The sequence below is a fragment of the Ciconia boyciana genome, chromosome 3, assembly GCF_034638445.1.
Source record: "Ciconia boyciana chromosome 3, ASM3463844v1, whole genome shotgun sequence".
Taxonomy (NCBI): Eukaryota; Metazoa; Chordata; class Aves; order Ciconiiformes; family Ciconiidae; genus Ciconia; species Ciconia boyciana.
In genome coordinates this window covers 8272537-8299643 of record NC_132936.1, presented here as the reverse complement: position 1 = coordinate 8299643, position 27107 = coordinate 8272537, and the positions used below count along the sequence as shown (strand labels likewise).

Genomic DNA, 27107 nt, shown 5'->3' with positions numbered 1-27107 from the left:
CAGGGAAAAAAAAAAACAACACAATGAAGCTCAATTACCGCAGTATAGGATAATAAGAGATACAAAGGAATGGTTTAGGCTCCCACCAACCACCCTTCCAAAAAGAGAGGCAAGTTGTGTCTTGCAGTGTGCATGTAAGAGACCTTTACTGGTAGCATCAGGCAGTCAATAGTAGAATCTACATTATGTGCAAATTGCATCTAGTTTTCAGAGAATTAAACGACATTGGAACCCCTTGTTTTCAAAATGTCCAGAACAAAGTAATGCCAGAAACTTTCAGCCAAAAAAAAGTTTGCAGTAGCATGGCAGTATTTGGCCATGAAAGATTTTTCCAAAATACATTATTGATCAGCACACTTTTCCTTTCCTCCAGCTAAAACCAGCCCCTATCTCTGCCTTCTCAATTCTATTAGATGTAACAGGCTGACTACATCCACTTAACAACCTTCCTACCGTCCAAGTTAAAAGGGATCTAGCTCCTGAAATGAAGCTCCCTAGGGATTTGATTATGTCTTCCACTTTCTAAAGGTTCAATGCCCTTCAAAGACAGCCCTATACATTGTGAACCCTATTTCACCTGGCTGTTTTTTCTGTGGCTCCTCCTCTTGCACAGGCTGGTAAGATGGCAGAGTTCCATTTATATTTTCAGTGTATTTTCCACTCCTAGAGGCAAAAGAACCCCACCATTGTCAGAGAAATAACAGTTATTTTCTTTGTATAAAACACTTCCATTGAAAATATATTATGTTTCACTGCCCTCAGTGATATACCTGAAAGAAGGTGGTACCAGTTCAAGAGGCAGAGTTAGTGGCAGAGGTTGTCCAGCTTTGGCCATATCAGTTAGGTGCATGGCTAACACAAACTCATCAGCTTTCAGCTGTCCATCTCCATCAATATCAGCTAGTGACCTGCACAGTTTTAACAGCAATAATAATTAGAACCAAACATCACAATCACTCACAAATGACAGCTGAAACAATTTACTGTAAAAATAATTTTAAAACAGAGAATTTCTGTGAAATGTTCTGGTAAAACTGATTACAACTAATAACATGAATAGTTGATGAAAGGAGATATTATTTTGTTTAATAATGTGCTGCTATTCAGATGTTTTCGTAAAATACAGCAAAAAGGAAAGGAAAGGTTAAGAGACATCTCTTGATTTATTGCATCACCAAGAGGATGGGGAGCGAATCCAGGACTGTTCTTAACCAGCCCAAAATGCTAGAAACCACTTTTTCTTCTTCTTCTTTTTTTTTAAAGCAAAAGAAAACTTTATACAAAATTACATCAAATTCTACAACAGGAACCTTTGCATAGAATTATTTTTTCCCCTTGTGTCTCAACAGTGCAGGGAAGATGTGAGCCGCCCCAGAGGACCTTGCAATGGGTAGGAAAAGGATCACCTACCCCCTCTAAGGAGAAGGCAAACCACATAATCCATCATCAAGGGAACCTTGTGGCTGGTGTCTACTACAGGCCGCCCGATCAAGGGGAGCCTATTGACAAAGCCTTACTCCAGCTACAGGAGGCACTGGGCTCGCAGGCTCCCGTCCTGCTGGGGGACTTCAACCACCCTGACATCTGCTGGAAAAGTAGCATGGCGAGCTGTAGGCAATCCAGGAGACTCCTGGAATGCATTGAGGATAACTTCTTAAGCCAGATAACAGCCCTAGCAGAGGGGATGCGATACTGGACCTGATGGTCACCAATGCAAGCAAACTAATCGGTGATGTCAAGATTGGAGGCAGCCTGGGTTGCAGTGATCACACACTGGTGGAGTTCACAGTCCTGAGGGATATGGGTCAGACGAACAGTAAAGTCAGGACCCTGAATTTTAGGAAAGCAAACTTCCAGCTCTTCAAGGAATTAGTCAATAAGACGCCCTGGGAAACTGCCCTCAGGGACAAGGGAGCAGAACAGAGCTGGCAGATCTTTAAGGACGCTTTCCATTGAGTGCAAAAGCTCTCAATCCCCAGGTATAAGAAATCAGGAAAGGAAGGCAAGAGACTGGCATGGCTGAGTCGAGACCTGCTGGTCAAACCAAAGGACAAAAAGGAAATTCACAGGCAGTGGAAGCAAGGACAGGTTCTCTGGCAAGAGTATAGGGATGCTGCCTGGTTGTGTAGGGATGGGGTCAGGAAGGCCAAGGTACGGCTGGAGATGAACTTGGCAAAGGATGCAAAGAATAATAAGAAGGGCTTCTACAGGTATGTCAGCCAGAAAAGGAAGGTTAAAGAAAGTGTACACACACCCCCCCGCCCCCGATGAGCAAGCCTGGCAAACTGGTAACAACAGACGAGGAGAAGGCTGAGGTACTAAACAACTTCTTTGCCTCAGTCTTCACCGACAACCTCTCTTCCCACATTTCTCAAGCAGATGGACTACAAAATGAGGACCCTCCCACCATAAGAGAAGATCATGTTTGTGACCACCTGAGGAACCTGAACATACGTAAGTCTATGGGACCTGATGAGATGCATCCCAGAGTCCTGAGGAAATTGGCTGATGTAGTTGCTAAGCCACTCTCTGTGATATCTGAAAAGTCATGGCAGTCAGGTGAAGTCCCTGGTGACTGGAAAAAGGGAAACAGTGCACCCATTTTTAAAAAGGGTAGGAAGGAGGACCCTGGGAACTACCGACCTGTCAGCCTCACCTCTGTGCCTGGGAAGATCATGGAACAGATCCTCCTAGAAGCTATGCTAAGGCACATGGAGGACAGGGAGGTGATTTGAGACAGCCAGCATGGCTTCACCAAGGGCAAGTCCTGCCTGACCAACCTAGTGGCCTTCTATGATGGAGTGACTACATGAGTGGACAAGGGAAGAACTATGGATGTTGTCTATCTGGATTTCTGTAAGGCCTTTGACACAGTCCCCCACAACATCCTTCTCTCTGAATTGGAGAGATATGGATTTGATGGATGGACTGTTCAGTGGATGAAGTATTGGTTAGATGATTGCATCCAGAGGGTAGTGGTCAACAGCTCAATGTCCAGATGGAGATTGGTGACAAGTGGTGTCCCTCGGGGGTCCGTATTGGAACCAGTACTGTTTAATGTCTTCATCAATGACATAGACAGTGGGATCGAGTGCACCCTCAGCAAGTTTGCAGATGACACCAAGCTGAGTGGTGCAGTTGACATGCCTGAGGGACGGGATGCCATCCAGAGGGACCTGGACAAGCTGGAGAAGTAGGCCTATGTAAACCTCATGAAGTTCAACAAGGCCAAGTGCAGGGTCCTGCACCTGGCTGGGGCAACCCCCAGTATCAATACAGGTGGGGGAATGAAGGGATTGAGAGCAGCCCTGTGGAGAAGGACTTGGGGGTACTGGTGGATGAAAAGCTGGACATGAGCCAACAATGTGCACTTGCAGCCCAGAAGGCCAACCGTATCCTGGGCTGCATCAAAAGAAGCGTGGCCAGCAGGTCGAGGGCGGTGATTCTGCCCCTCTGCTCTGCTCTGGTGAGACCCCACCTGCAGTACTGCGTCCAGCTCTGGGGTCCCCAGCACAGGAATGACATGGACCTCTTGGAGCGGGTCCAGAGGAGGGCCACAAAAATGATCAGAGGGCTGGAACACCTCTCCTATGAAGAAAGGCTGAGAGAGTTGGGGTTGTTCAGCCTGGAGAAGAGAAGGCTCTGAGGAGACCTTATTGTGGCCTTTCAGTACTTAAAGGGGGCTTATAAGAAAGATGGGGACAGACTTTTTAGCAGGGCGTGTTGCGATAGGACAAGGGGTAATGGTTTTAACTTAAAAGAGGGTAGATTTAGACTAGATACAAGGAAGAAATTTTTTTTACAATGATTGTGGTGAAACACTGTCACAGGTTGCCCGGAGAGGTGGTAGATGCCCCATCCCTGGAAACACTCAAGGTCAGGCTGGATGCGGCTCTGAGCAACCTGATCTAGTTGAAGATGTCTGCTCATTGCAGGGGGGTTGGACTAGATGACCTTTAAAGGTCCCTTCCAACCCGAACTATTCTGTGATTCTATGATCATTAGCCTATAAAATGCTTCCCACACAACCAGAGGGGAGGGGGTGGGAAACCAGTGAAATGTTTCCAGAGATGAGGGCAAGAAAGCAGGAACCTTTCTAAAAGAACTATCTATGTGGATACAATTGCAGGAATGTGTCCTAAGTGAAATACTTAATAAAATAACTGCTCTTTAAAAAAAAAAAAAGCAGTTGAAAACACTAAAACCAAAAAGGAAACAACAAAACAAACAAAAAACCATCACCCCCCACACACACCACAGTGAAAAACAAAAGCAGGAGATGATGAAATAAGATTTTTATTATGTTCACAGACCAGCACTATTCACACATAACAGTACCATTATTACAGTAATTACCATGAATACGGTACCCCAGTAGAACTATTGGTAATTCCCTACTTTGGGCAAAACTGAAACTTGGGCTGTTAATCTTCTACATGGGTACACAGACCTCCTCGCATTGGCTACCAATACCTTCAGGATAGGCACCCAGGAGGAAAACAGTCACTATATACCCGCTTTATTTCCCCATACTCCAGAGTGGAGGAATACACCCTGACACTCCATTTTTACCTTCACAGCATGCAACTGAGTAAGCTGAACAAATAAGGAATATTTCAGCGTGCTGCTGCTAGAGACAAACAAATGACTGACTGCCCTGGGATAAAGAGGAAGAAAGGGAACTCAGAAAGAGATGTAAAAGCACCAAGCTATTGTGAATTCTGCTGGGCCAGTACATTTTATGTATAATATCTGAGTTATGCCTGAAGGCATAATCCAAACTACCATACCTAGCTGGGTAAAGGCAGATTATTCAAGCCTTCAGACAACTGTAACCATTTCCATCACCACAGTAAAGGCAAATCTTAACAAATGTGTAATATGCAGATATCTTTATGGGAACCACAGTAAAAGTCTAAAAATCTGAAGGATTACTCCATTTTTAATCTTTCTCCATATTTTAAAACTAACAAGCTTGATTTCAGAATCCTACTTTTAAAATGAACAAACCCTCATCTCAGCTAAACTAGTGCATCACTGAATCAGAAACTGAAATGAATATCTGTACTATTATATGGAGTTTAACAAACACATACAAAGAGTGAAAAAATTAATTATATTATGTCAAGGTGTCTTTTGAAAATGTACTAATGAACAAATTCGTTTAAGAATTAGCTTAGTTTCAGTTTATGATTTTACATCTATGGTGTCCCTTCATCATTTCTTATTAAATAAAGTACATTTCCCCTCTTAACACTATAAACATGTTGAATTCATAATCTAAACTTACCAAATAGTAGCCAACTGAGTCTGTGAAAGGTTTGATTGCAGAAGGGCATTCCTTGCTTGAAATCCTTAGTAAAAGTGTAAAAGATTTTTAATAAAAATAAATACTTTGAACAAAGATTCACATGTAGCAAAAAATGGGTCATGAAGTGGGGCATGTTTATTTCTAATATTAATCTAATCCATTTTCATCAGTGACTGACAGTTGGCATTACTTCCAGGCTTAACAACAGGCATTAGACCTGAACACAATAAAGATGTAAGTATTCTTGTGTACTTTTCACTCGGAGCACCTAACAGAAAAACTGACGTGAAAAAAGGGTATTTATGGTAATCCCCACAGCTGTTAAAAAAGCACAGCTGACTGTCTCCCTAAAGCTTGAGCTAGCACACTGGAAAGCTGTCAGCTTTCCTTTGACAGCAAAGAACCATATACCTTTCTAGGCAGGTCGAGGAAACCTTCAGCCCAAAATCAACTGAAGAAGATAAAAAGCACTGAGTCCCTTTCTTGAAGGAGAGAATTTTCCTCTTTTTTTGTAGGCTAGGAAACTGAGACAGAGGCTTGGTTAAGTGTTTATTCAAAATAGGAAATCTAGTAAGCTTCAGACATACATACTGACTTTACATCTACTAACTGCTTGGCCAGCGCTCTACTCACTGCAATACAGTAAGTAATCCAGTTTTATAAGAACTTTCATAAAACTCTACTCTTGTACTAAACTTTGTGTGAAGTCTTTGAAAACCACCATAATGCCATGGCACAGCACAAAGGTCACTGAAAGTCAACAAGGAATGACTCCCTTTAATTACTTTTGAAAAATTCCAATCAATGGCTGCAGTACTGCAGCGTCTTTCCTGAACTGCTTTCTTTGAAAAGATAAAGCCCAAATATCTAAGCAATTATTAATACATCTACATAGGAGCACATGGCACAAAAATGATCGTGAGATGTCCTCCATTTTACAAAATCATAAGAAAGAGTCTCAGTCCAAGGAGTGATGCTTGAAAAATGACTGCTGACCTCATGGAGCTAACTTCCCCAGCCTTTACGGTGGTTCACAGACTCTTATAGTTAGATCCCACCACTGCCACTCTTCTCTTCTTTCCCTCAACTGCTGCTGTAGCTTCCCCAGTCTACCTGGGGAGACTGCTGCCTCCTCAGGCCCCTCCAGGTCTAATGCAGAGCCCAAGCCAATAAACATACCCATTTCCATTTCTTAGCTGACTGGCACCAGTAGCTGAAACCCACTCTCTCCTGCATGAGTCTGAATGTCAACAATTTCAGCTGTTATTTCATATGGAAGTCAAATCCCAAGCTGGGATTCCATTCCTCAGCCTGCGACATTCCAGAGGCAGAAAACACTGCTGGTTTTCCCCCTCCATATCAAATCCCATACTCACCTGATAAATATCCACTCATACTTTTATCAAGACTGTTAAATTTCTGTCTGTATTTTAATCTGGAGGCCTGAGGAACCGCCCAATCTGAGGATGCAATCTTTGGTGAACTCCCAGCTAGTGAAGCACTAGAGGAAGAATTTGAACTGTAATAGAATTTTAAAAGAAAAAAGAAAAAAGAGAAAGAAAGAAAGAAAGAACTCTAAGTTACTTGGCTTAATAAACAGGCATTGGAACAGAAGATATATAGCATCTTCTGGTAACATGAAACAACTTCCACAAAGTTTTACCTCTGCTAACTTGCTATAAATATTTTCATCACTAATGTGGAATTTTACTGTGAAAGTAGGGACACACATCTACAAGGAAACTCTTAAATTCAAGATCCGGTTCCCTTGGTATCACAGTCACTTATGCCACATAATTCATAGGTCCACCACTGCAAAATAGTACTATAGGAAAACATCTCATCTCGACTTTCTCAAGAATGTTTACAAGGGTTATGAAGCATTGGGTGGATGTCTAAGAAACTTTAAGAGGTATGCAAATTAATAACCATGAGCATAAAAATTTATCTGATAAACTTGCAACCGAAAGCAGCTTCTAAAGCTGCTAAAGCCACTATATTCCACCTCTACCTCTTTCTATTAGTGACAATGACAGGCTGAATGGAGTTTTTCCAACTCATTCGGTTTCTGCAGAATAGCACTGATGGAGTGTTTAGTTATACCTATAAAACTTCTGCCTGCAACTCCCAGCATTTTTGTCCCATCTTTGAAGATCAGACAAAACCAGGTGCATCCAGCCTGCCTTGTTTAAGGTAATCCCCTACTCTGTCAAGTAAAAAACTATTTGCAGTGTTATCCAAGGCAATAAAGTGAAGAATGCTGGTATAAACAAATTTCAGGCCTAATGCTGGATAGACATCCTTTGCATCGAATTAGATAAAATTATGGTGAAAATGCTGTCAACATTAATACCGAAGAAGAGCTACTCTGCAACACTACAGCACCAGCAAAAGAAAGCTTTCAGATTAAAAAAACAAAAAAAGCAAAAAAGATGATTACAGGCACACACCATGCCTACAATCATCTTATCGAACATCTGCTAGCATCAGGTGTCTGTCTGCATGAGGAGCCCAAAGTTAGACATGCGTTCATCCTAGATGCCTTGTATCAGCAGCAAAGAGGTGCAAGCACTTCTGAGTCACCTTCTGGAACTGAGCCGGGGCTGAGATGCCCTCTGGATTGTCTTTTGGGAGACCGTTCCCCAGATGCCCAATTGGATAGATAAGCCTAGTCCCTCACCTTGTCTATGGCGAAGCTCTAAGATCAGTGAAATAGAGCAGCTGATGACAAAGATTCATAATCTTCTATTATTCATAAGACAAATTCACACATAAATATTTATAACAAATACTATTCTTACATGCCTGCTAATTACATGGTGCCCTCTATAATGAATGAGCACATCAATCCATAAACATTGCTTTTATAACCACTTGGTAAGTTTTACTTCTATTTACTAATGAGGTACATTCCCTTCTCTTTGGCACTGCTTTCTCTCATTTGAACTTCTCACCTACTTTCGATAGTTTTGTCAGATTTATGAAAATTTTATTTATTGTGCATATCAAAACAATCTATTTTCAGACTTGGTAGGTCATATTAGATAGACTAATTTTTAATGAATATACTTTGAAAATAGAAATGCTCCGTAAGTTTTGGAAGGCATACTACTCAAGTTTAAGACATAATCATTTTAAACTTAACTTTCATACCTGCTAGATCCTAAATCGATTAGTGACTGTGCCTTCTGTATACTAGTACCACCAAACCCTCCTGCCATGGGACCTAAAGAACCAGTATGAGGCAGCGCTGAAACAAACAAACAAACAAACAAAAACAAAAACTGTGAAGCAATCGGGTATAAGGCAATGATTTGTAATAAACACTCAAGGCTTTGACAGACATAAGAAAAGCTAATCAAGCACAACAGTGCCTTGTTGTTCAGATTAACTGGTTAGAACCAATTTGACAAATGTGAACTTAAAAAAAAAAAATTTGTATTTTTTTCCAAACTTGCATGCAAGTATTAGCATTCCTATCTGAAATTAGCCATGGTGAAAATAAGATTCACAATTCCGAAAACGAGTACTGGACTGTACTATACTTACTTGAAGAGAAAGGTACGGACAAAGGCTGCAGAAGGCTGGATGTTCCATTTGGCAACGAAGAGGTACTGACAGAAGGCACCAGGGGAGCAGAGATAACCAAAGGAGGAATGGAAGTCATGGAAGTCAGAGACATGGGAGCTAATGGTGTGATCGCAGACATAGACGTTGGCATGGACAGATTTGGCATGCTACCCATTCCTAGAGCAAAATCCAACAATTCATGATTTAATACTGCAGAGACTCCAGCAAGAAATTGGCTCCATTATGCTAGGCAGAAACTACACAAAGCAATTTGCGTCCAAAGATACAATGAGCTAAAATAGATGCTCGTGTATAATATTTACTTTTTCTCTAAAGTTTAGACAAGACAGCTCACAGAGGAAAATCTACTGAAGAACATGAATTTAAAAAAAAAAAAAATCCTTACAAGCAATTAATTCTCAAGGTAGATTTAGCTAGTATTTCACAAAAGAATAAGATCTAGTTTTCTATAATTGCAGCTATAACTAGTTCTTCAACAAGCCTTTCCACGTCTGGCCCCTGAGAGAGAATTACAATGCAACTCAAAAGTTGTGACGATGCTCTATAGGAAAAAGCTGATACTGTTTCTGAACTAAGTCTCTTCCAAGCATTGGCCTTGGAAGAATCCGTACAGGTGAAAAGTCCATACTTAGGGACCCATGCCTAGCAAATGGTTTCTTTAAAGCAGTTGCCTGAAGCGAATAAGAGCGCTTGAATTACTGGCGGAACCTTGCGGAAGACAACAGTATGCAGATGCTATGACGGAAGGTTAATAGGAAGTAATCATATGCCAATCACAGCTATCTATAAATGCATGCACTTGTATACAAACACACAAGATTTAGCAATGGGCAGATATTTTAAATCATGTATGTAATTAATATATGCATACATTTAATTTCAGCATAGAAATATGCACTAATTTTGTAATCCAGCTGAAGTCATTATGTATATTTTGTTCTACAAAACAAGAAAATTACAACAGGCATGCACTGAATCCCAAAACACTGTCAGAAAAGGAAAAAAAAAGTTAAAATAATTATATTCAACTGATCATGTAACCAAAATAGACAATCTGACTGATTTTGAAAAAGTATTTAAAATAAGTGTTCTACCAAAACTTTGACCTTTACTAAGTTTAACTTTAAAAACCCCAAGTATAAATAGGTGAATGAGTAGGAGGGATACAAAAAAAGACCTTCAGTACAAGATGACAGCCTGCAAGTCAGATGGCAAATGTGAATGGCGTTCTTGCACCTCATGTCAAAATTCAATAGAAGGTTTTTCTTTATTATTAAATGTCTTCAAAGAATGAAATTATAAAAAATGTCAAGAAAGTGACTTTGTGAATTTCCTAAATCAGAATATCCTTGGGGTTTTTTTACTGATTCACTCAACTGTCATGCTCAGATTAATGCTTGTATTTGGCTGCAATTAACTGTGTTTTTTTACCTCTGAACACTAAGTAATTATATATTCATAAGTACCAAAGCGAGCTGACATTAGCGGCGAAAATACTGGAGTTTGTTTCATGACAGGAGGAAGAACCGCAGGCAAGTGCTGTCCTTGCAATTTCAACTTGATGAGTTTCATGGCTATAGAGAACTCCTGTTGATCCATTTTTCCATCCTTGTTCAGGTCTGATAGTGTCCTTAAAAATAAAATTGAATTAAAAAAGCCCACAAGGAAGAAATGTAAAGTTAACTTTTTTACTTAATGAGAAGCTTTTCTATCAAATTTACTTACTGCTTTTGTACAAGAAAACAACAAACTTATTGCAACCATTTGTAGATATTTTTACAACATTCAAACCCTCAGAAATTTGCAGATCTTAACTTTTCTAGTTTGCCAACCTACAGGCATTGAAGGTCAACCTGGACTTCCAAACATAATGTTAATCTAGCTTTATTAAATATAATTCACTTGGTAGTCTTCTGCAGAGTTCAGTTTTAAAGTTGTTGTATATTAAATACTTAACACCTGAGAAAGTAAGAGGACACTCAGAAAAGCAGTAGTCTCCTGCTCAGTGGATACACTTATTGCTACAGATATGCCTCTGCTATGCTTCTTTCTATGCTACTAGCCAGACTAATTCTTTTAAATTAATGTCTGGTTATGTACAGAATTAATGCAAAAATCTGAAACAGGAGGATGAAGAAACTGGCTAAAGGCACTACATACCACTACGAAAACTGCATTAATTCACAAAGAGTGGGTTTTTTAAGCCTGATAGCCACACTGTCTTCCTTTGACACTCTTCCAAATCAACTTAAATACAACAGGAAATATATGCAACAGTGCATACATAAACAGACAAAATTTCTGGTCAGACAGAAAATATGAAATCTTACCAATATTTAAACATGCGAGGACCAGGCACAGGAATGTAAATAAAATTGGGGGGGGGAAATCAGACTTAATATTAAGCTACATTTTCCCTTTCATTCTGTTACGACTCAATATAAAACCCCAAGGCCCTATGCAAAAATTTCCCTACCACTCTTTTCTAGGCACTTTAAGTGTCTGAAGAAGAAACTAACTTTGCATTTTGTTAGATTCTTTAATATTCTTTCACGAGTGACTTGTTCTTAATTATTATAAGCCTCCACTCCGTGTCTTTTAGCATGTGTACACCTTGATAACAACCAAGTACCCCAAAATGAACACAGCATTCTAGTAAAGACTGAGGAGTTACAAAGAAGAAAATGTCTGTTTCAAGTGCTGCAACCACCACATATACACTGCAAAGAACACCACTTTTTCCAGTTCCCATATGACAGCATTGCTTGGTATCTTACAGTGTATCACAACTGACCTTCTACTAATATTTTCTGTGGCTTTAGATTTTTTTCCCCGTCTTCTACTTTCAGTGTATTTTCCACTCCCAGTTTAGTAGCATGTAATTTTTCCCACAGTTAATCTTATTGCCATTTTTTAGTGGTTACTAGTATTACAAACAACATTCAATTTGGTATCTCCAGGAATTCATTAACCCATTATTTACTACTTTTTCCATATTACTATTCAAAATATAAAGACAAGGCTTAACAATGACCTTTGTTGAAGTCCAACAGGCACTTCCCTCTATGAAAGCCTTGCAATTTATCATCGCTGTTTGTTTCAAGCACTTGCTATAATTTAAAAAGGCTGTGTTCATGATCCAATTTGAATTAACATCATAAGAAAGATTTTAAAAGATACTGCCTTTTAATTTTGATACACGTATGGGCTCAATCCTTCCTCTAAATTTAATAGAATTAAAACAACGATTCAGACAACACTCCTGCTTTGACTGCTGAAAGCTTCTTTGTGACAACACAACATACCAAAGATCGTATTTGAATACTACACGTCTCCTATCTTAAAAAAAAAAAAATAGTAAAGAATACCTTACCATATTTCAGCAAGGATTGAAGCTGGTAGACCTGATTGCAAAAAAAAGGTACGTGCTTGATCACCTATGATAAACAAGAAAGACAGACAGACTTTTACACTACAAACATAGATTTTCAGAAGACCTCAGCACTCTGTTGTGGGACAAATTTTCAAAAGGAACCAGCATGCTGGATGCCAAGCTTTCCAGTTTCGTACCACGGAACTCCTTCCCTGGTGACAGCGACAGACAGATACCCGTGTATTCTGTAATCCTGACTCTTTGCTCTGAGAAGTGATTTCAAATAGCTATAAAAAGCTTTAACAGGTCACAAATCAACAGCTGCCAACAGTTTAATAGATGCAAGATTTAAAGAGGTAAAAGTGACTGAAAATTTAGTCCTGACCCAATTTTTTTTTCAGGAAAGGATGTGCATCCTATTTCTTTCCTTCTCCTTCATCCAATCTAACTTTAGCCAGTACTGCCTCTCCAGAAAAACTGGAAAAATATCATGTCCTAAATAATATTCTGTTCTGTCAGAGAACATCCACTACTTCAGTATTTCATGAAGGGAATGGGAACTGTTGTACAATTCCATGCCAAATTCCACATCAATTGGTACTAATCACGCTGTTAAACAAACTCGTAATAAAACACGGATAGTGGTGTTTATGCTTACTTATGAGTGAATTACAGATGCTTAAAGCTAAGACTTCAAGTTATTCTTTCAGCTCTTTCTTCCCTTATATTCATACATAGCCTTTCATTTCAAGCACTTGCCAAATAAATAATGAAGCCTGCAGATGTATGTGCAGGTAAGAGCCTAAGGTAGGTCTAAAGGTGGCCTAAAGGTAGTCCCTGGGACTGCATACTTTTCAGCTGGTGGTAAGCACCAACCTCCCAGAGCTGTTTGGCCAAAGCAGAAGTTAACGTACCACGTAGCCAGAAGATGTTCCAAACAGACAACTTCCCACTCTTTCCTCAGTCTTTTTTGGACCAAAATGAGGAAAAGCAGGGGCAGTGGAGTCACCAGATAGGGCATGAGAAGATAGTTAGGAGAGCAGGAGTGATCGGGGCTGGTCTTTAGTGCCCACCCATACACAAAGAACGGGGCATTCTTAAATTAAGTCATCTTTGCCAGTGAAATCGAGCCTCTTCTTGATGTCACAAGCAGATTCTTAAATTTAAAACCTGCAAATTCTGAGGTGTGCAGCAACACGACCCAATTGTTTCAGAGGAGAAGCAGCTGAATGCAACTGGAACTGACAGCAGGCCATTGTAAAATGCCATTAGTCTATCCAGAACTCGCTGAAGGCCCAACGGTTAATAAATTTCAAGCAGTCATTAACAAGGACAAGCTGTCAGCATCTCTCTCCCTGCCTCCTCCCCCAAAACAAAGATATCTAATAGCACAGTATTCTCTAACACTGTTCAGACAGAGGAGAGCCACTTCTGGTGTCTCTGGCGTCACTTGCCACAATAGCTACTGTAAGTGCTCCTTGGCAGCCTCCCATCCAAGCACAGATTTCGCCTGATACTCTTTGGTTTTTAAAACTAGACAGAATGACAGCACATAACCACTAGCTGCAGAAGTGACAGGGTTAATAAAGGAGCTTTCCTGTGCCAGACTTTAGCCCAAAGCTTGTAGAAGTTTAGTTAGTAACCTGTGGCTGTTTGCCCGAAGAGTATGGTTATTAGTCACACAACAAAGGGCTAGAAATAGGATGTAGTTTTCAAACTGTTTTACAAAGATACTTATGTGTACACAGAAGTTAATGTGTAATGCAGAATCTCAGACCAACCTGTAATGTAGCCTCCGGTGGGTTTAAGGCTATCAAACTGCTTGTCATGCTTGGCCCGCTCTTCAGAGGTGATGGCCCATATGTTTGGACCACCTAAAAAAAAAAACAAAAAACAACAAAGCCCACAACAAAACACCAAACAAAAAACACCGAACAACCAAACAGATTGAAGACTTAAATAAAGCACCTCACTTGCAAAATAAAAGCTTGGCTTCTCAAGAGACAAAGTTAGATCTAGACACACCCAGCTCCTACCAGTTTGGCAAGGAGGTTATGAAACACAAACCTGCTTCCCAGATGTGCAAGCGCTAGCTGAGACAATTCCTCAGCTAGACTGCTTTACACTCAGCTTTCAAACAGGCTCTGTCATCCTTCAAAGCTGGTGCAAAGCAGTTTCCTGTTGCTGCTGATTGTTTGCAGCCCAGGCAGGATGCACGTTGCTCACCATACCCTGTGTGAACCAAACACTCCTCTGGTTCACCCATAAACATGATGGGATTCAATGTCACTTAAAGGTTCTCAAACAGAGGGGTAACACCCTACAGCTGCCAAAAAGACTCATGCTTCATCTTGCCAATACTCTAAAAACAAAATTGGGACTGCTAACAAAAAATGGTGGTTTTGTTTGACAAAGAAGTAACATTCTGGGGTTTGGTTTTGTTTTGTTTTTAAACAGCATACAATTTCAACTTACCATTTTTCAATGCTTTTAAAAAAAAAAAGTATAAAATATTACAGCCTCAAAGTAACAAAGCGAAATTGCAGGGAATAATCATGTTTATAGAGCTGTGCTGATACAGCGGGCAGAACCAGAGTGACTTTCAGAAATGCTCCAACCTGCTGTATAAAGGTCAGGGTGTGTGTCCTTTGCAGGAAAAGCAGTTTGCCAGAAATAATTGGTTTTGGTTTTTTAAGTAGGAGGACGTTTTAGTCGGGAAGCTCTTGACAAAAATATAATTTTTCAAATCTACAAATGCAAGAATTAGCAGAAATTCTGAATGGAAACCCCCAAAACAGCATTAAAAGGTTATTACTTAAAAAAAAAAAAAAACAAAACAAAACCAAAACCCAACCAGAAACCTTTAAAAATACATTCTACTCAGCATTACCACTTCCAAAGAACTATTAATCTGTCCTTCAAGTATTTGTATTGCTCCCTAAAAGGCAGTCAAGGGAATAAAAAAATCCTTCCAATAAGATATTAACAAGTTGCTTTAAAAACCACAGCACTTTGAAAGAAAGTAACTATAAAATGTTCCCTCTTTTCCTACATAAACCTAATTTCAAAGCTTTGAACCTACAAAATTTCAACAGCTGTTTTCACTGTTTTTCCGAAAGTAATAACAAAGCTAGCAGACTGAAAGCTGACATACGTGCCAATACACACATATTAATGATGTTAATCCCCTCTTGCCTGTGTTCATCCATATATGCAAACACATTTTCCAAAAAGACCAAACGTCTCCTCTTCAGGAGGTCCTGTTAAGACCACCATTCTCCTTTCATATTTACAAATTGAATTCTTCACCCCTGCTGCTTAAGAGGGAAATATAAGTAGTTTAAAAAACAAAACAAAACAGAAACTCAGTGGGGATATGAATGGCAAAAAAGTTGGGAAGGCATTAGGATACAAACTCTAAGCACCTGAATTTGGAGTTTTGCTTCCCTCTCTTCAGGTTCTACCTTTTTTTTTTTTTAGTGTGGCCCCAATGAAAGGGTCTTCTTGCAGGCTGCATGCAAAACTGCACTTCAAGAAGCCACCTTATTTCTCTCTTCTAATCAAAGGAGTCTAAATAAATCTAGATTAGATACCAATACTAAACTTAAATAAATCTAAATCAGATGCCTAAAAGTTGATGGGCAGTACAAGGATTGCCATAATACACAAATGAGGACAACTTACGCCCCATGGCAAAAATTAGAGCGGCACTCAACTCTTTTTCAAAATGTTCGTTTCAGTATACAAATGGAAAGTGCATAATGTCATTAATGCTTATAGAAATTATCCTGACAAGATGAAGAAGTGCTTCTAAAGCCGTCAGCAGCAACTTCAGAAAACTTGACCAGTTTTTTCATATATGGAAAATAAAATATTAGCAACATCACATTTTCATTACATGAAGTACCATGTTTTGATAATCTTTTGAAGCAGGTAGCTACAACACTCCTCAGCTTTTTATAATCAATGCCAGAAAGACTAAGACCGTCACAAAATATTCACGTGTTCAGTGCCTGCAAAGTGCTGAAAACACAGTAAAAATTCCTTGACTGCAGCTACCGGCACCACCATAGCTTCTCTAAAGAATCCAGTTTACATTGTAAGGGAACGTCTGTTTAAATATGTACTGAAATGCATAATTTCCTATTTATAGGTCACAAAGTAAGCAAGAAGATGGCAATCAATCTTGAAGCTCTTCTAATATATTTCTGTAAAACATCCCTTTGAATAAAATCCCGTAAATGATGTTTCCTCTCAAACTATGAAATTCTAAGTTCCACATGGCGTTGTCTCGAATGCATTAAAATTTTGCAGTTGAACAAATCACCAGATTCACACCTGTAGCTGTATGACAATTAACATTAACTTCTCATTCAATTAACGTTAACGTCTCACTGAAGAAGTGTTTCAAGATCAGCATTCATGCTTCACTCTCATTTTTTACTTCATTGACCCACCCCAAGAATCTCGCTGGGTTTTGCACACTAAATATTTTGTGCCCTTTTGCTCAGAGGGCTGTGATCGCTTTTTGCTGAGTGCAGGAGTGCTGCCATTGCCCCGATATCATCGCAGAGCTCTCTAAAAGGCAGAGCGCGTGGGCTGTATGACTGCTCATCGCACCCCAGCTCTAGCTTTGCTGACTCTTGTGACTGTACACTTCACACTACTGATCCTAGCCTAGGCAAAAAAAAAAAAAAAAAAAAATTCACAGTGCAGCCATAACAAAAGGCCTTCAGATGCACACTCTACCGTTAAAATTATGCTGTTAGCATAGTTTATTTGTTCCCAAATTAAACACACAAAAGCATTTCTTCAGCAACCAGCTCCATGACAGGTTTCTTGCAAGTATAAATTTAATTTAAAAAAATCTTTGACTGTAAGCAACATTATTATAGCAACAAGTGCTTCCAGCACAGTCCTAGCGAGCCAGTGCAAGCAGCTACTGTCACAGCAAAGTGGTAACTATGAAAACAGGTGTTATCAAAATTATGTCATGTGAATATTTCAGGAAACTGAATATACGAAAGGGCCTGAAAAGGCCAACCTGCTAATAACTTATTTTCAAAGGTATGAAGAGCTTCAGATTTTCTCTGTCCCTGAGGACAGAGACTGAAAATCTTTTTTCTGGTGACTAATTCCATAAAGGTACACTATCATCTACTGAGTTTTTTTATACGTATGGAAGAAAATAATGTAATAGACCTTAAAACCAAAGGTAGACTTCCTCCCACATAATTTGACTGTTTTGCTTCAAAGTAAATATATAAAAATGTACATACTGTGTAAATATAAAGAAAACACATTCAGTTCAGACAATTTTAGCCACATCTCTCTTAAGACCTATCAACATTCAATACCACCTTGCAATTTAAGATGTTTAAAAGGACATATCAGAGCACCTTTTAATTTAGAAGGCTGAATGAAAACATGTGCTAAATTCCAACCAGAAATGAGGTAAGTGGTGGGGGACGAAAGCAAGGCAGTATCCAAACAAAGTCCTTCCCAAAGCTGTGATTCCTTACAAGCTAAGCCTAGAAAGCAATGAGGACATTTTTTAGCAGGAATTAGGAACTAGAAAACAGCACATCTCCAAGTAAGCACAGCTCTCCCAGTCTGATAGTGAGATTTTTGGTGCTTGTCTATAACTGAACAAAGTCCCAGAAAACTAAGTTTTAACCTAAAGTCATCTAACAGTGAGTGCCTGCCATTTTCAGCCTGAACTAGAACAGGTCATTGTTTTATGAATACAGGTTAATAACCACTGGACAATGAAAACGTTTTAAAAAAAAAAATAATTAAACCCCACCCAATACTTATGGTAGGGATCCACAGTGTGGGCATTCGAGCCCTACTCAACAATTCTTATTTAAAGGATTCACTGTTTTTTTGAACTCCTACCCCAATATGCAACAGAAAATTAAGAGCATAGCACAAGAGGGAAGGTGAAAGCGTTGCAAGTGCTTATTTTTAGCTTAACCAGGTGCTCATGACTCTTTTGATGTTACCATTTGGAGATACAAATAAGAAAAGAAAAATCTATGTAGAGAAAGTGTCATTAAAGTTAAGATTCCTCAAAATACTGAGAAAAATACCACATCGGTCTATCTGAAATTAAGACCTTGAACAATGGGGATAACAAGGTCTTGGCAATTCCACAAAGCGCATCATGAAACCATTCTTCAAAGTAATTGCCATGTTTACTTATAGCATAACCGAGGCCATCACAATAAAGACTTACCACAGACAAAATTAGTTTGAAACTCAGTTCTCCTGTGCAATCACCATCAAAACATGCTACAATCCTCACGAATATTGTGGTTGTCTCCCAAAGCTACCACCAGTGTTAAAACTGGCCACTCAGCATCACTGCCGAGAAACATTACACTGCCTGGTTTACAAACAACCAAGTTTTGGGCACGTCGAACTGTGACAAAGGGAAGACTACTCCTTTTCTTGGAAGCACAAAGCGGCAGGAAGAGTCAAATGGAAACATCTGCCATCCAAGACATGTCATCTAAACTTATCTGGCTTAGCTCAACATTTTTTTGCACTAACATGCCTTCAATCCCAGGGCTGAGAAACATCCTGCCCATAAGCCAGACCCAGCCAAAGAGAAAAATTAATTTTGCCTGGAGACATCACTGTTCCTCTTCCTTCCTCACAGCCGCAGTCCTTACTCATGGCAAGTCATACAAGAACCACAAAACCAAACTGCAGGCATCTTCTCTTTGCAGACACCTCTCTGGTGACAGGATGGGGCAAGAGGCACGCATCTCCTTGATGGAGCAGTGGTGAACCTCCGGCACTCCAGAGATTCTGAGCTGGCACCAAGTAGCAGTGAACTACAATACTTTTAAAAATCAGTTTAGCATCAGAAATCAAAATAAAGTTGCCACTACCTGCTCTCCTCTCATGACAAGCTTTGCTGCAGACAATGAATAGTACATTACTACTTTTCTGACTTAGCTTAAGTTTCCTGGAAATTTTCATGAGACAAGTAATTTTCTCCCAACTGTAGATGGTATAATTTTGGAGGGGGAAAAATACAATCTCTCTGACAAGAAGATATCTCATGAAATAATTATTCTTCAAAATAAGTTACTTGGCAATCTCACAACTTCATATATGAAGCAAGACTCACACAGATGAAGCTAATGCTGTATTTGACTACACTGCATTTTTAGGAATCAAAACTCAAGAAATGCTGAACTTGGAGATCTTCCCCACAAAGATTGCCCCTAGAATAGAGTATTTATTGCCTTCATTTGCTTTTTCTGTTTATGAAAAAACACGTTTCTATATTAGTAACACTTTTGGAAGACAGATGTCAAACTATCTTCTTTTTCTAGAGAAGGATGGTACTTTCAGAGAAGACTGTGGATAAATGTCAGGACTGGCAAGTGTTCTCAAGATCCAACATGGCAAATTTGACTCAAGGTCCACAAGTGTATCAGCTGATTCCTTATACCAGATCAGAAAGCTTGGGAGAAACCAACAGAGAAAGCTCCTTTACTTGCCCACTCCACAGCTCTACAACACATTCAAGAGTTCCAAGTCACATGTGGATTCTACCCACGTAGAAAGTCCATACAGAACGACAGAGATCCACACAAACAAAACGGTGCTACACATCATTAATTTAACACACCTTCAAGACTTCTCTAAAGATGACAAAATACATACTGACCTCACCTTCATGTAACAGGTATTAATACGTAAATCAGTGTGGTAGCACTCACAATTTTTTAGTGTTGGAAACAAGCGACTACGCTGGGGATTAAACAACATTTTCTGTTCCTTTAAGCTAACTTTAAATAAAAGACATCTTTCTATGAGAGAGCATGAGGGTCTGTTTATGGCAGGATCACAGCATTTAGTAGGACAGCTCCAGAAATGCCTTTATAACACTGCATCAGACAGATAATCTTCTGAAGAAAATAAAGGACTTGCTTTGATGGGCTGCCAACATCAGAAACAAACACTGTTCTTTCCTTAAAATGCTAAGCTGCAATTGAAAAAGAAGGGAGAAAAGAAAGCGCAATCCTAGAAAGAAAGTAAAGAGACTTGAAAATGCTCTGTAAGACCTCTGCCACTGGTCAGTACTACCCAAAGGCAAAAGGTACTTGTACCGAGAGCGGTACTATTAGTGAAAAGGACCCAGGCAACTTTTCACTTGCAGAAAATCATACGACTTTTCTCACATTCTCCAAAGAACTGCGTTTGTTTTCCACTGACAGGCATTGCTTGTTTTTCTCTAATAAAAACTATGCTCCTACAACCTACAAAGTTAATTAACTCCACAGAAATAATAAACCTAAATTGAAAGAGCATTCCTTGTACACATAAGTCACGAGGATGAGTGATTATACCACCACCTTTTTAACCATCCAAAAAACTAGCATTAAGCTTCATAATGACCCTAAATAAATATTTATCCGCATGTTTAAAGACAGGGAAATTTCAACACAGACATGCAACAGCGTGCCTCAAGCTGCACAAGGGGTTTTCCGTAATGCAACCAGCAATTGCATTATTGTCTCCCATTAGGAGCCTCGAGAGAGTTGTTTGGTGTAAGACATATTGGGATAAATCTAATCATTCCAGTCTTCTTCTGTCTGTGTTTGTAGATAAGTTTACCACAGAATTATTTATTAGAGATTGGATTTAATGCTCCCAACTGAGATGTTGAATCAGACTTCTGATTTTTCCTCAGTGGTGAGTAAACACTCCAGGGGTCTGAAAATATTCAGACTAATGATAAAATGTTCTGTATTTCCAGACTCCTTATCAGTGTTATTGCTATTTTCAATATTTCCTTCCCTCCTTTGTGGTTGGTTCTTTATACCAAATGTAGGAGAAAATGCTAACCGATAATAAGCACTTACTCTTATTTAGGTGTGCAAACATGTTATGAACTCCTACTGCGGTGGCTCTGGGTCCATCCTAAAGTACCACCTGCTCTTCCTTGAGGAACGCACCTCCTATTCCCAGCTCCCATGTTCTCAGGCCAGGGCAGGAGCCGCATGCAACTTCCTTTCACAATGCACACATTAATCCCGCTGCTACTTGTCCTACCAGAAATGCTTCACGGAGGCTCTCAGCATATTAAGCAACACTGCGGCAACTGCCAGAGGAAAAGGGTATGTCTATGCTTAACAACAACTTCAGCAGCTTCTTTAATGTATGCACAATCAAAAGGAAACACCTGTAGCTAAAGCACGTTAAACAGACGGAAATGTTTCTCCTTCAATTTTGTATTTTCACTAAAATTACAAGAATTGTGCCCACAGAATCGAAGAGAATTTTTGAAGATTTTCAAGCATCTCTGTGCTGGTTTGGAGTTAATTTTCTTTATAGTAGCTAGTATGGGGCTGTGTTTTGGATCTGTGCTGGAAACAGTGTTGATAATACAGAGATGTTTTAGTTGTTGCTACGTAGTGCTTATACTAAATCAAGGACATTTCAGCTTCCCATGCTCTGCCAGGTGCACAAGAAGTTGGGAGGGGACACAAGAAGTTGGGAGGGGACACAAGAAGTTGGGAGGGGACACGGCTGGGACAGCTGACCCCAACTGACCAAAGGGCTATTCCACACCATATGACACAATGCTCAGCATATAAAGCTGGGGGAAGAAGAAGGAAGGGGAGGACATTCGGAGCGATGGCGTTTGTCTTCCCCAGTAACCGTTACGCGTGATGGAGCCCTGCTTTCCTGGAGATGGCTGAACACCTGCCTGCCCATGGGAAGGAGTGAATGAATTCCTTGCTTTGCTTTGCTTGTGTGTGCGGCTTTTTCTTTCCTTATTAAACTGTCTTTATCTCAACCCATGAGTTTTCTCACTTTTACCTTTCCAATTCTCTCCCCCATCCCACCAGGAGGGAGTGAGCGAGCGGCTGTGTGGGACTTAGTTGCCGGCTGGGGTTAAACCAGGCCATGATGTGCTATCCGAAAATAACTGTTACCTGCAGACAGGCTGTTAAATAGCATCAGGCAAGTGCAGAGCTACACAGATTTGGCCAAGAAATGCTTGCTTAATTGAAGAGCATGCCTACAGAACTGTGGACAAAGCAGCAGCAGACATGTTGTATTTTAGGGGACGATTCATGTTCTCTACATTATGTACAGGATTTCTAGATGCTTTGCTGTACTGGGAATCCTTAGGTTCAGCAGTTCACTAAAATCAAATATTGGGCTCTTTTAAACTAACCACCTGCTCCTACAAAACAGGAGCAGAACTCCATATGATGCAGTGTTTTGCCTGATTATGTGGTCATTGGCATCCCACCACTTTGATACACAAAATCTATCTGTAAAGAAAGAACATTAAAATTTCTGTGCCATGGAATGATCTCAATGTAGAAACATAATCCTTGCTTTTAGAATGAGTATAATCCCTAAAACAATTTAGAGATACGTAATAGTCTAGTCCATCCTAACATTGTTTTCTGAATTTTACAACGCAACTTGATGATTCCAAAGCACTTAAGCTATCAGTTTATAGTAACAGGACAGTATTTCTATACTTTATAAAAATCACAGAATCATTTAGCTCATTATGGCTATCCATTTTCAGAACCTCCTTTTTAATTAAATTATTGCCAAATTCCACTGAAACAAAGCAACACAACAAGCAAGCAAAATATTAAAAAAAAAAAGGCAAAACACAGACATAGCAAAATTACAACAATTTTACTTGAAGATGTGTAAACAAACAAAAAAAATATTTTTAAAGTTTTGTTAGAGCCCCACTAAGGTAAAAAATACATTAGGAAATGCATATAAACATGACAGTACTCTCAACTGCACGCTACCTTTTACACTAGTTTTCTGTAGAATTTGTGACAACTCATTCTATAGTATTTTCTGAAGTTTTAATGAAGCAAGTTTTCTATTTCTCATTAAAAAGTGCAATTACTGTAACCTACAACGTTGGTAAACTCATACTTGGTTTTTGAAAGCTAATTTAACTTTTCCTGTTCTTACAGGAAAATGTCAGCACACAGACTTGGCTTAACCTAAGCCTTCCCCATATCTAGATTCAATACTAGCAGTAAATATAAAAATATTTTCTGCCTAATTCTGGAAAAACAATGCCATTGAAATCACCTGTAGTTGTTGAGTTACTAACACTGATGCAGCACATGAAACAAGCCCATTCTTCCATCCAATGACATAGCCATGTCTTTACCCAGCATCACAGAATCACAGAATCGTTTAGGTTGGAAAAGACCTTTCAGATCATCAAGTCCAACCGTTAACCTAGCACTGCCAAGTCCGCCACTGAACCATGTCCCCAAGCACCACATCTACATGTGTTTTAAATACCTCCAGGGATGGTGGCTCAACCACTTCCCTGGGCAGCCTGTTCCAATGCTTGACAGCCCTTTCAGTGAAGAAATTTTTCCTAATATCCAGTCTAAACCTCCCCTGGCGCAACTTGAGGCCATTTCCTCTTGTCCTATGGCTTGTTACTTGGCAAAAGAGACCAACAGCCACCTCACTAAAACCTCCTTTCAGGTAGTTGTTGAAAGCAATAAGGTCTCCCCTCAGCCTCCTTTTCTCCAGGCTAAACAGTCCCGGTGCCCTCAGCTGCTCCTCATCAGACTTGTGCTCCAGACCCTTCACCAGCTTTGTTGCCCTTCTCTGGACACGCTCCAGCCCCTCAATGTCTCTCTTGTAGTGAGGGGCCCAAAACTGAACACAGTAGTCGAGGTGCGGCCTCACCAGTGCTGAGTGCAGGAGAACTATCACTTCCCTAGTCCTGCAGTTAATACTTTCAAATGGATTTTAGAGACGGAAAAAAGAGAGAAGAAAAAAAGTCTCACACCAACAAGAATTTTTCCAATGGAAGGTATGAAAAGTTCAAAGTATGCAGGATTATCAAGGCATAAAATAAGCATACTTTGCCAAATTCTCCCCTATCAGCTGCAAGACCTGCCTCCATTTGTTGTTAAGGTAAGCATACTTCCAGCTGACAGATTCCACAGCCTTCGTTCCCAGCATGACACAGAAGATGGAAGATACGCTTACCCTTCAGTTTAGGACAAGTCAGAAGCTTTTTTGAGTAAACTCCTGTCAACCTGTATAGCATCAAAGCCTTCAATGAGGAAAATAAAGGTATTTAGTCAGCATGTTTGAGGAAAAAGCCCACCAGAGCTTAGACTAAACTTTTCTAATTCTGAAAATGGATTTTTTTACACTGCTGCTGCTCACCAGCATTCATAAAAAAACCCTACAACTTAAAAACTTACAAAAGGATAATTTGTTTAATTATTGTCTAGCAAATCTCTGTGGAATGCAGCAAAACTAAGAAGATTCAGGTGAGTTTCCATCTGTGGCAGCTAGTAAATCTTTCCATACTGGGAGAAATGCAGGCAATAAAAATACCAGCCAAGAGGATGCAAGATTAACCTTGAAATCAGGTGGAGTAAAGGAAATTATTCTCCTACAAAAACATACGTTGACATAAAATCAGAGCAGAACTCTGTTCAAGGAATATTAGATCCTTTACAGTAATTTTTGTAGTTCTCGGCATTATATGGCCATTAGCGTAAAATCAACATTTCCGGGTTCTCAGACTTGAGGAGGAAATCTGGGACCAGGAGGAAGGTTGAAAGGCTATATTTACAATGGAGAATTGGGATACAGACTTGAAAGGAAAGAGAATAAGAGCGGAAAAGAATTAAAAAAAAAAAATTACACAGGAAGGGTGGGAGAGAAGGAAAATGAAGAGGCATTTCCCAAATTATCTGTGGAATAAAATTAAATTAGGAGATAATTTAGGAAACAAAACACAGTAACAACCCTGCCAGCTCAGACCAAATATTCGCCTAGCTAAGCTCCTGGCACAGAGTGACAGGCTCAGGCAAGCAGGTGGTGGTACTTCCCCAGGATGTCTTCTCAGCCCCCCGCGTAGCTCCTGAACCAGAGGTGGTACCTCATTAATGGAAGGAAAATCCACCTATCTCTAATCGCTTAAGGAGTCCAAGTAAACTTTTGGCATCCACAGCTTCCTACAGCTTTCACTGTTTATTTGACACTGCGCAAAGTGCTCTCTTAGTTTGATATCTGCCAATGGCATTTTCATTGGATACTGGTTAATTATTGTGTTATCAGAGATTAATTACCATTCCCTTGCCTACGAAATGACAAACGACCTTGAGAAGGTGACATCTACTGTATCCACCATCCCCACCACTTCTTCTCCAAGCTGAAACGTCCAAGTCAATGTAATTATTCCTCATATGGAAGCTGTTCTGTATCTTTGATCATTCTTGTTACCCTCCTCTTTGTAATTTCTAGTCCTGACAGAAAGAAAACATGTAGGGAAAGCTGGAAGAAAACACAAAGTAACAAAAGCAAGAATAAGAGTTTGCTTAAACAGTACTCCGTATAATGTTAAATTACTAATTAGCAGAACCTGCCAACTATATCCAGTACATACACAATACTCCTTTCCCAGCACACTAGGGAGTTTGATTGTAAATATAATAAATTAACAATTGTCTATTTTATGTTCTTAAGACCTTTGGTCCCTAATCCTTTTGTCCCTAGTCCCTAATCCTGCCTCCAAAGTGGCTCATAGGGCAACTTAAGAAATAGAATTAGGAACAGAGTGCTTCCCTTGGTATTACAGTTTCTCGACTGTCAGAAACCAGCAATGTGGCAGACCTCTTGAGCCAGAAAAGCACCAAAAAAAAAAAAAAAGAAGGCATTTAATAGTCATGGCATAGATCTTTCCTCCCCAAGTTTTGATTCCATGTACTTGGAACTTTTGGTTCCAAAGCATCTTGAGACAGCAAGTCCCAAAACTGAGTTGTTCATTATGTGAAACCAACCAACCAACCCACCCATTTTCTTCTGCCTGCCTTAAGCTCAATAATTTCACTAGGTATTGCTTTCCCTTTCAGTTATGAAAAAACAGTGAATATTCTTTCCCTCGTTAGCCTTTTCTATACTATTATGGCTTTACAGATTTCTATCATATCCTCAACTCAGCTGTCTCTTCTCTGAATTAAACAGCTCTAATCCATTTAGTCTCCCTTAACCCAGGAGCCACGTTCTCTCTTTGGGCATCTTTTTCACAGGCATCCTTACTCCGTGTCTAGTTCTAGGTTCTTCCAGAGCCTCGAGTGTAACAGGTCCTGGCAATAGCAGAGTGGATAATTTCCAGAAAGGTGCCTAGTGGATGTTGAGTTATCTTCAGGTTAGGTTAGGAAGTACTGTCCACTTATTTCTTAATCCAGTCTGAATACAGAGAACGTGAGAAATAAGAGGAGTAATTCTGCTGGCCTCCCAACCCACATCATCTATGTCAGAAACAGTTTATACATCAACTTGCACCTGTTTTTTTTCCCCCCAAGCTTGAAGATCTCTTGTGAAATACAGTGTTATGAAAGCACTATCATTTGTTGCAGAGTAAATTTTATCTGTAGCTCTTAAGAAAATATAAGGGTACTCTTTTCCATACTGTTATACAAATATCAACAGACACTGTACCACGTGCAGAGTTCTTCACTAATAATGAAACCATGACTTTCAGGAAATACATGTTTCCTAAAGAAACAAAACTGTATTGCAGAATCACAGTTAAACACAAAATTATGATGAGAAGAAATGCAGGGGAAAATGTTGGTACATGCTTTAAAATATACCAAGTATTATTTAAAAAAATATATATAACTTTTAAACAAATTTCTTCAATAAACAGCACTAAGACAGTTCTTGATATTCAGTTAATCTTACCTGTTCTTGAGACTCACACACAGAGAACATCACATCCAACTAAACCACAAATGTTTTTAAGTTATTAAAATACGTTCTCTGAAGGTA

At 39.6% G+C, this 27107-nt stretch overlaps 1 protein-coding gene across 6 annotated transcripts in view; it reads right to left on the bottom strand.

The window, feature by feature from the left end:
• ITSN2 (intersectin 2) overlaps positions 1–27107 on the bottom strand; it is a 90238-nt gene that overhangs the window by 41726 nt on the left and 21405 nt on the right. For 5 of the 6 annotated variants that reach the window (XM_072858395.1, XM_072858399.1, XM_072858400.1 and 2 more), the window contains exons 3-11: positions 14057–14149; positions 12276–12339; positions 10369–10532; positions 8861–9058; positions 8465–8561; positions 6688–6830; positions 5291–5354; positions 771–908; positions 578–663 (exon numbers count right to left, since the gene is read on the bottom strand). In XM_072858395.1, coding sequence (XP_072714496.1) covers positions 578–663; positions 771–908; positions 5291–5354; positions 6688–6830; positions 8465–8561; positions 8861–9058; positions 10369–10532; positions 12276–12339; positions 14057–14149 — 1047 coding nt within the window. Of the gene's footprint in view, positions 1–577; positions 664–770; positions 909–5290; positions 5355–6687; positions 6831–8464; positions 8562–8860; positions 9059–10333; positions 10533–12275; positions 12340–14056; positions 14150–27107 lie in introns of those variants that run through there. The other variant, XM_072858398.1, reaches the window with a different exon arrangement.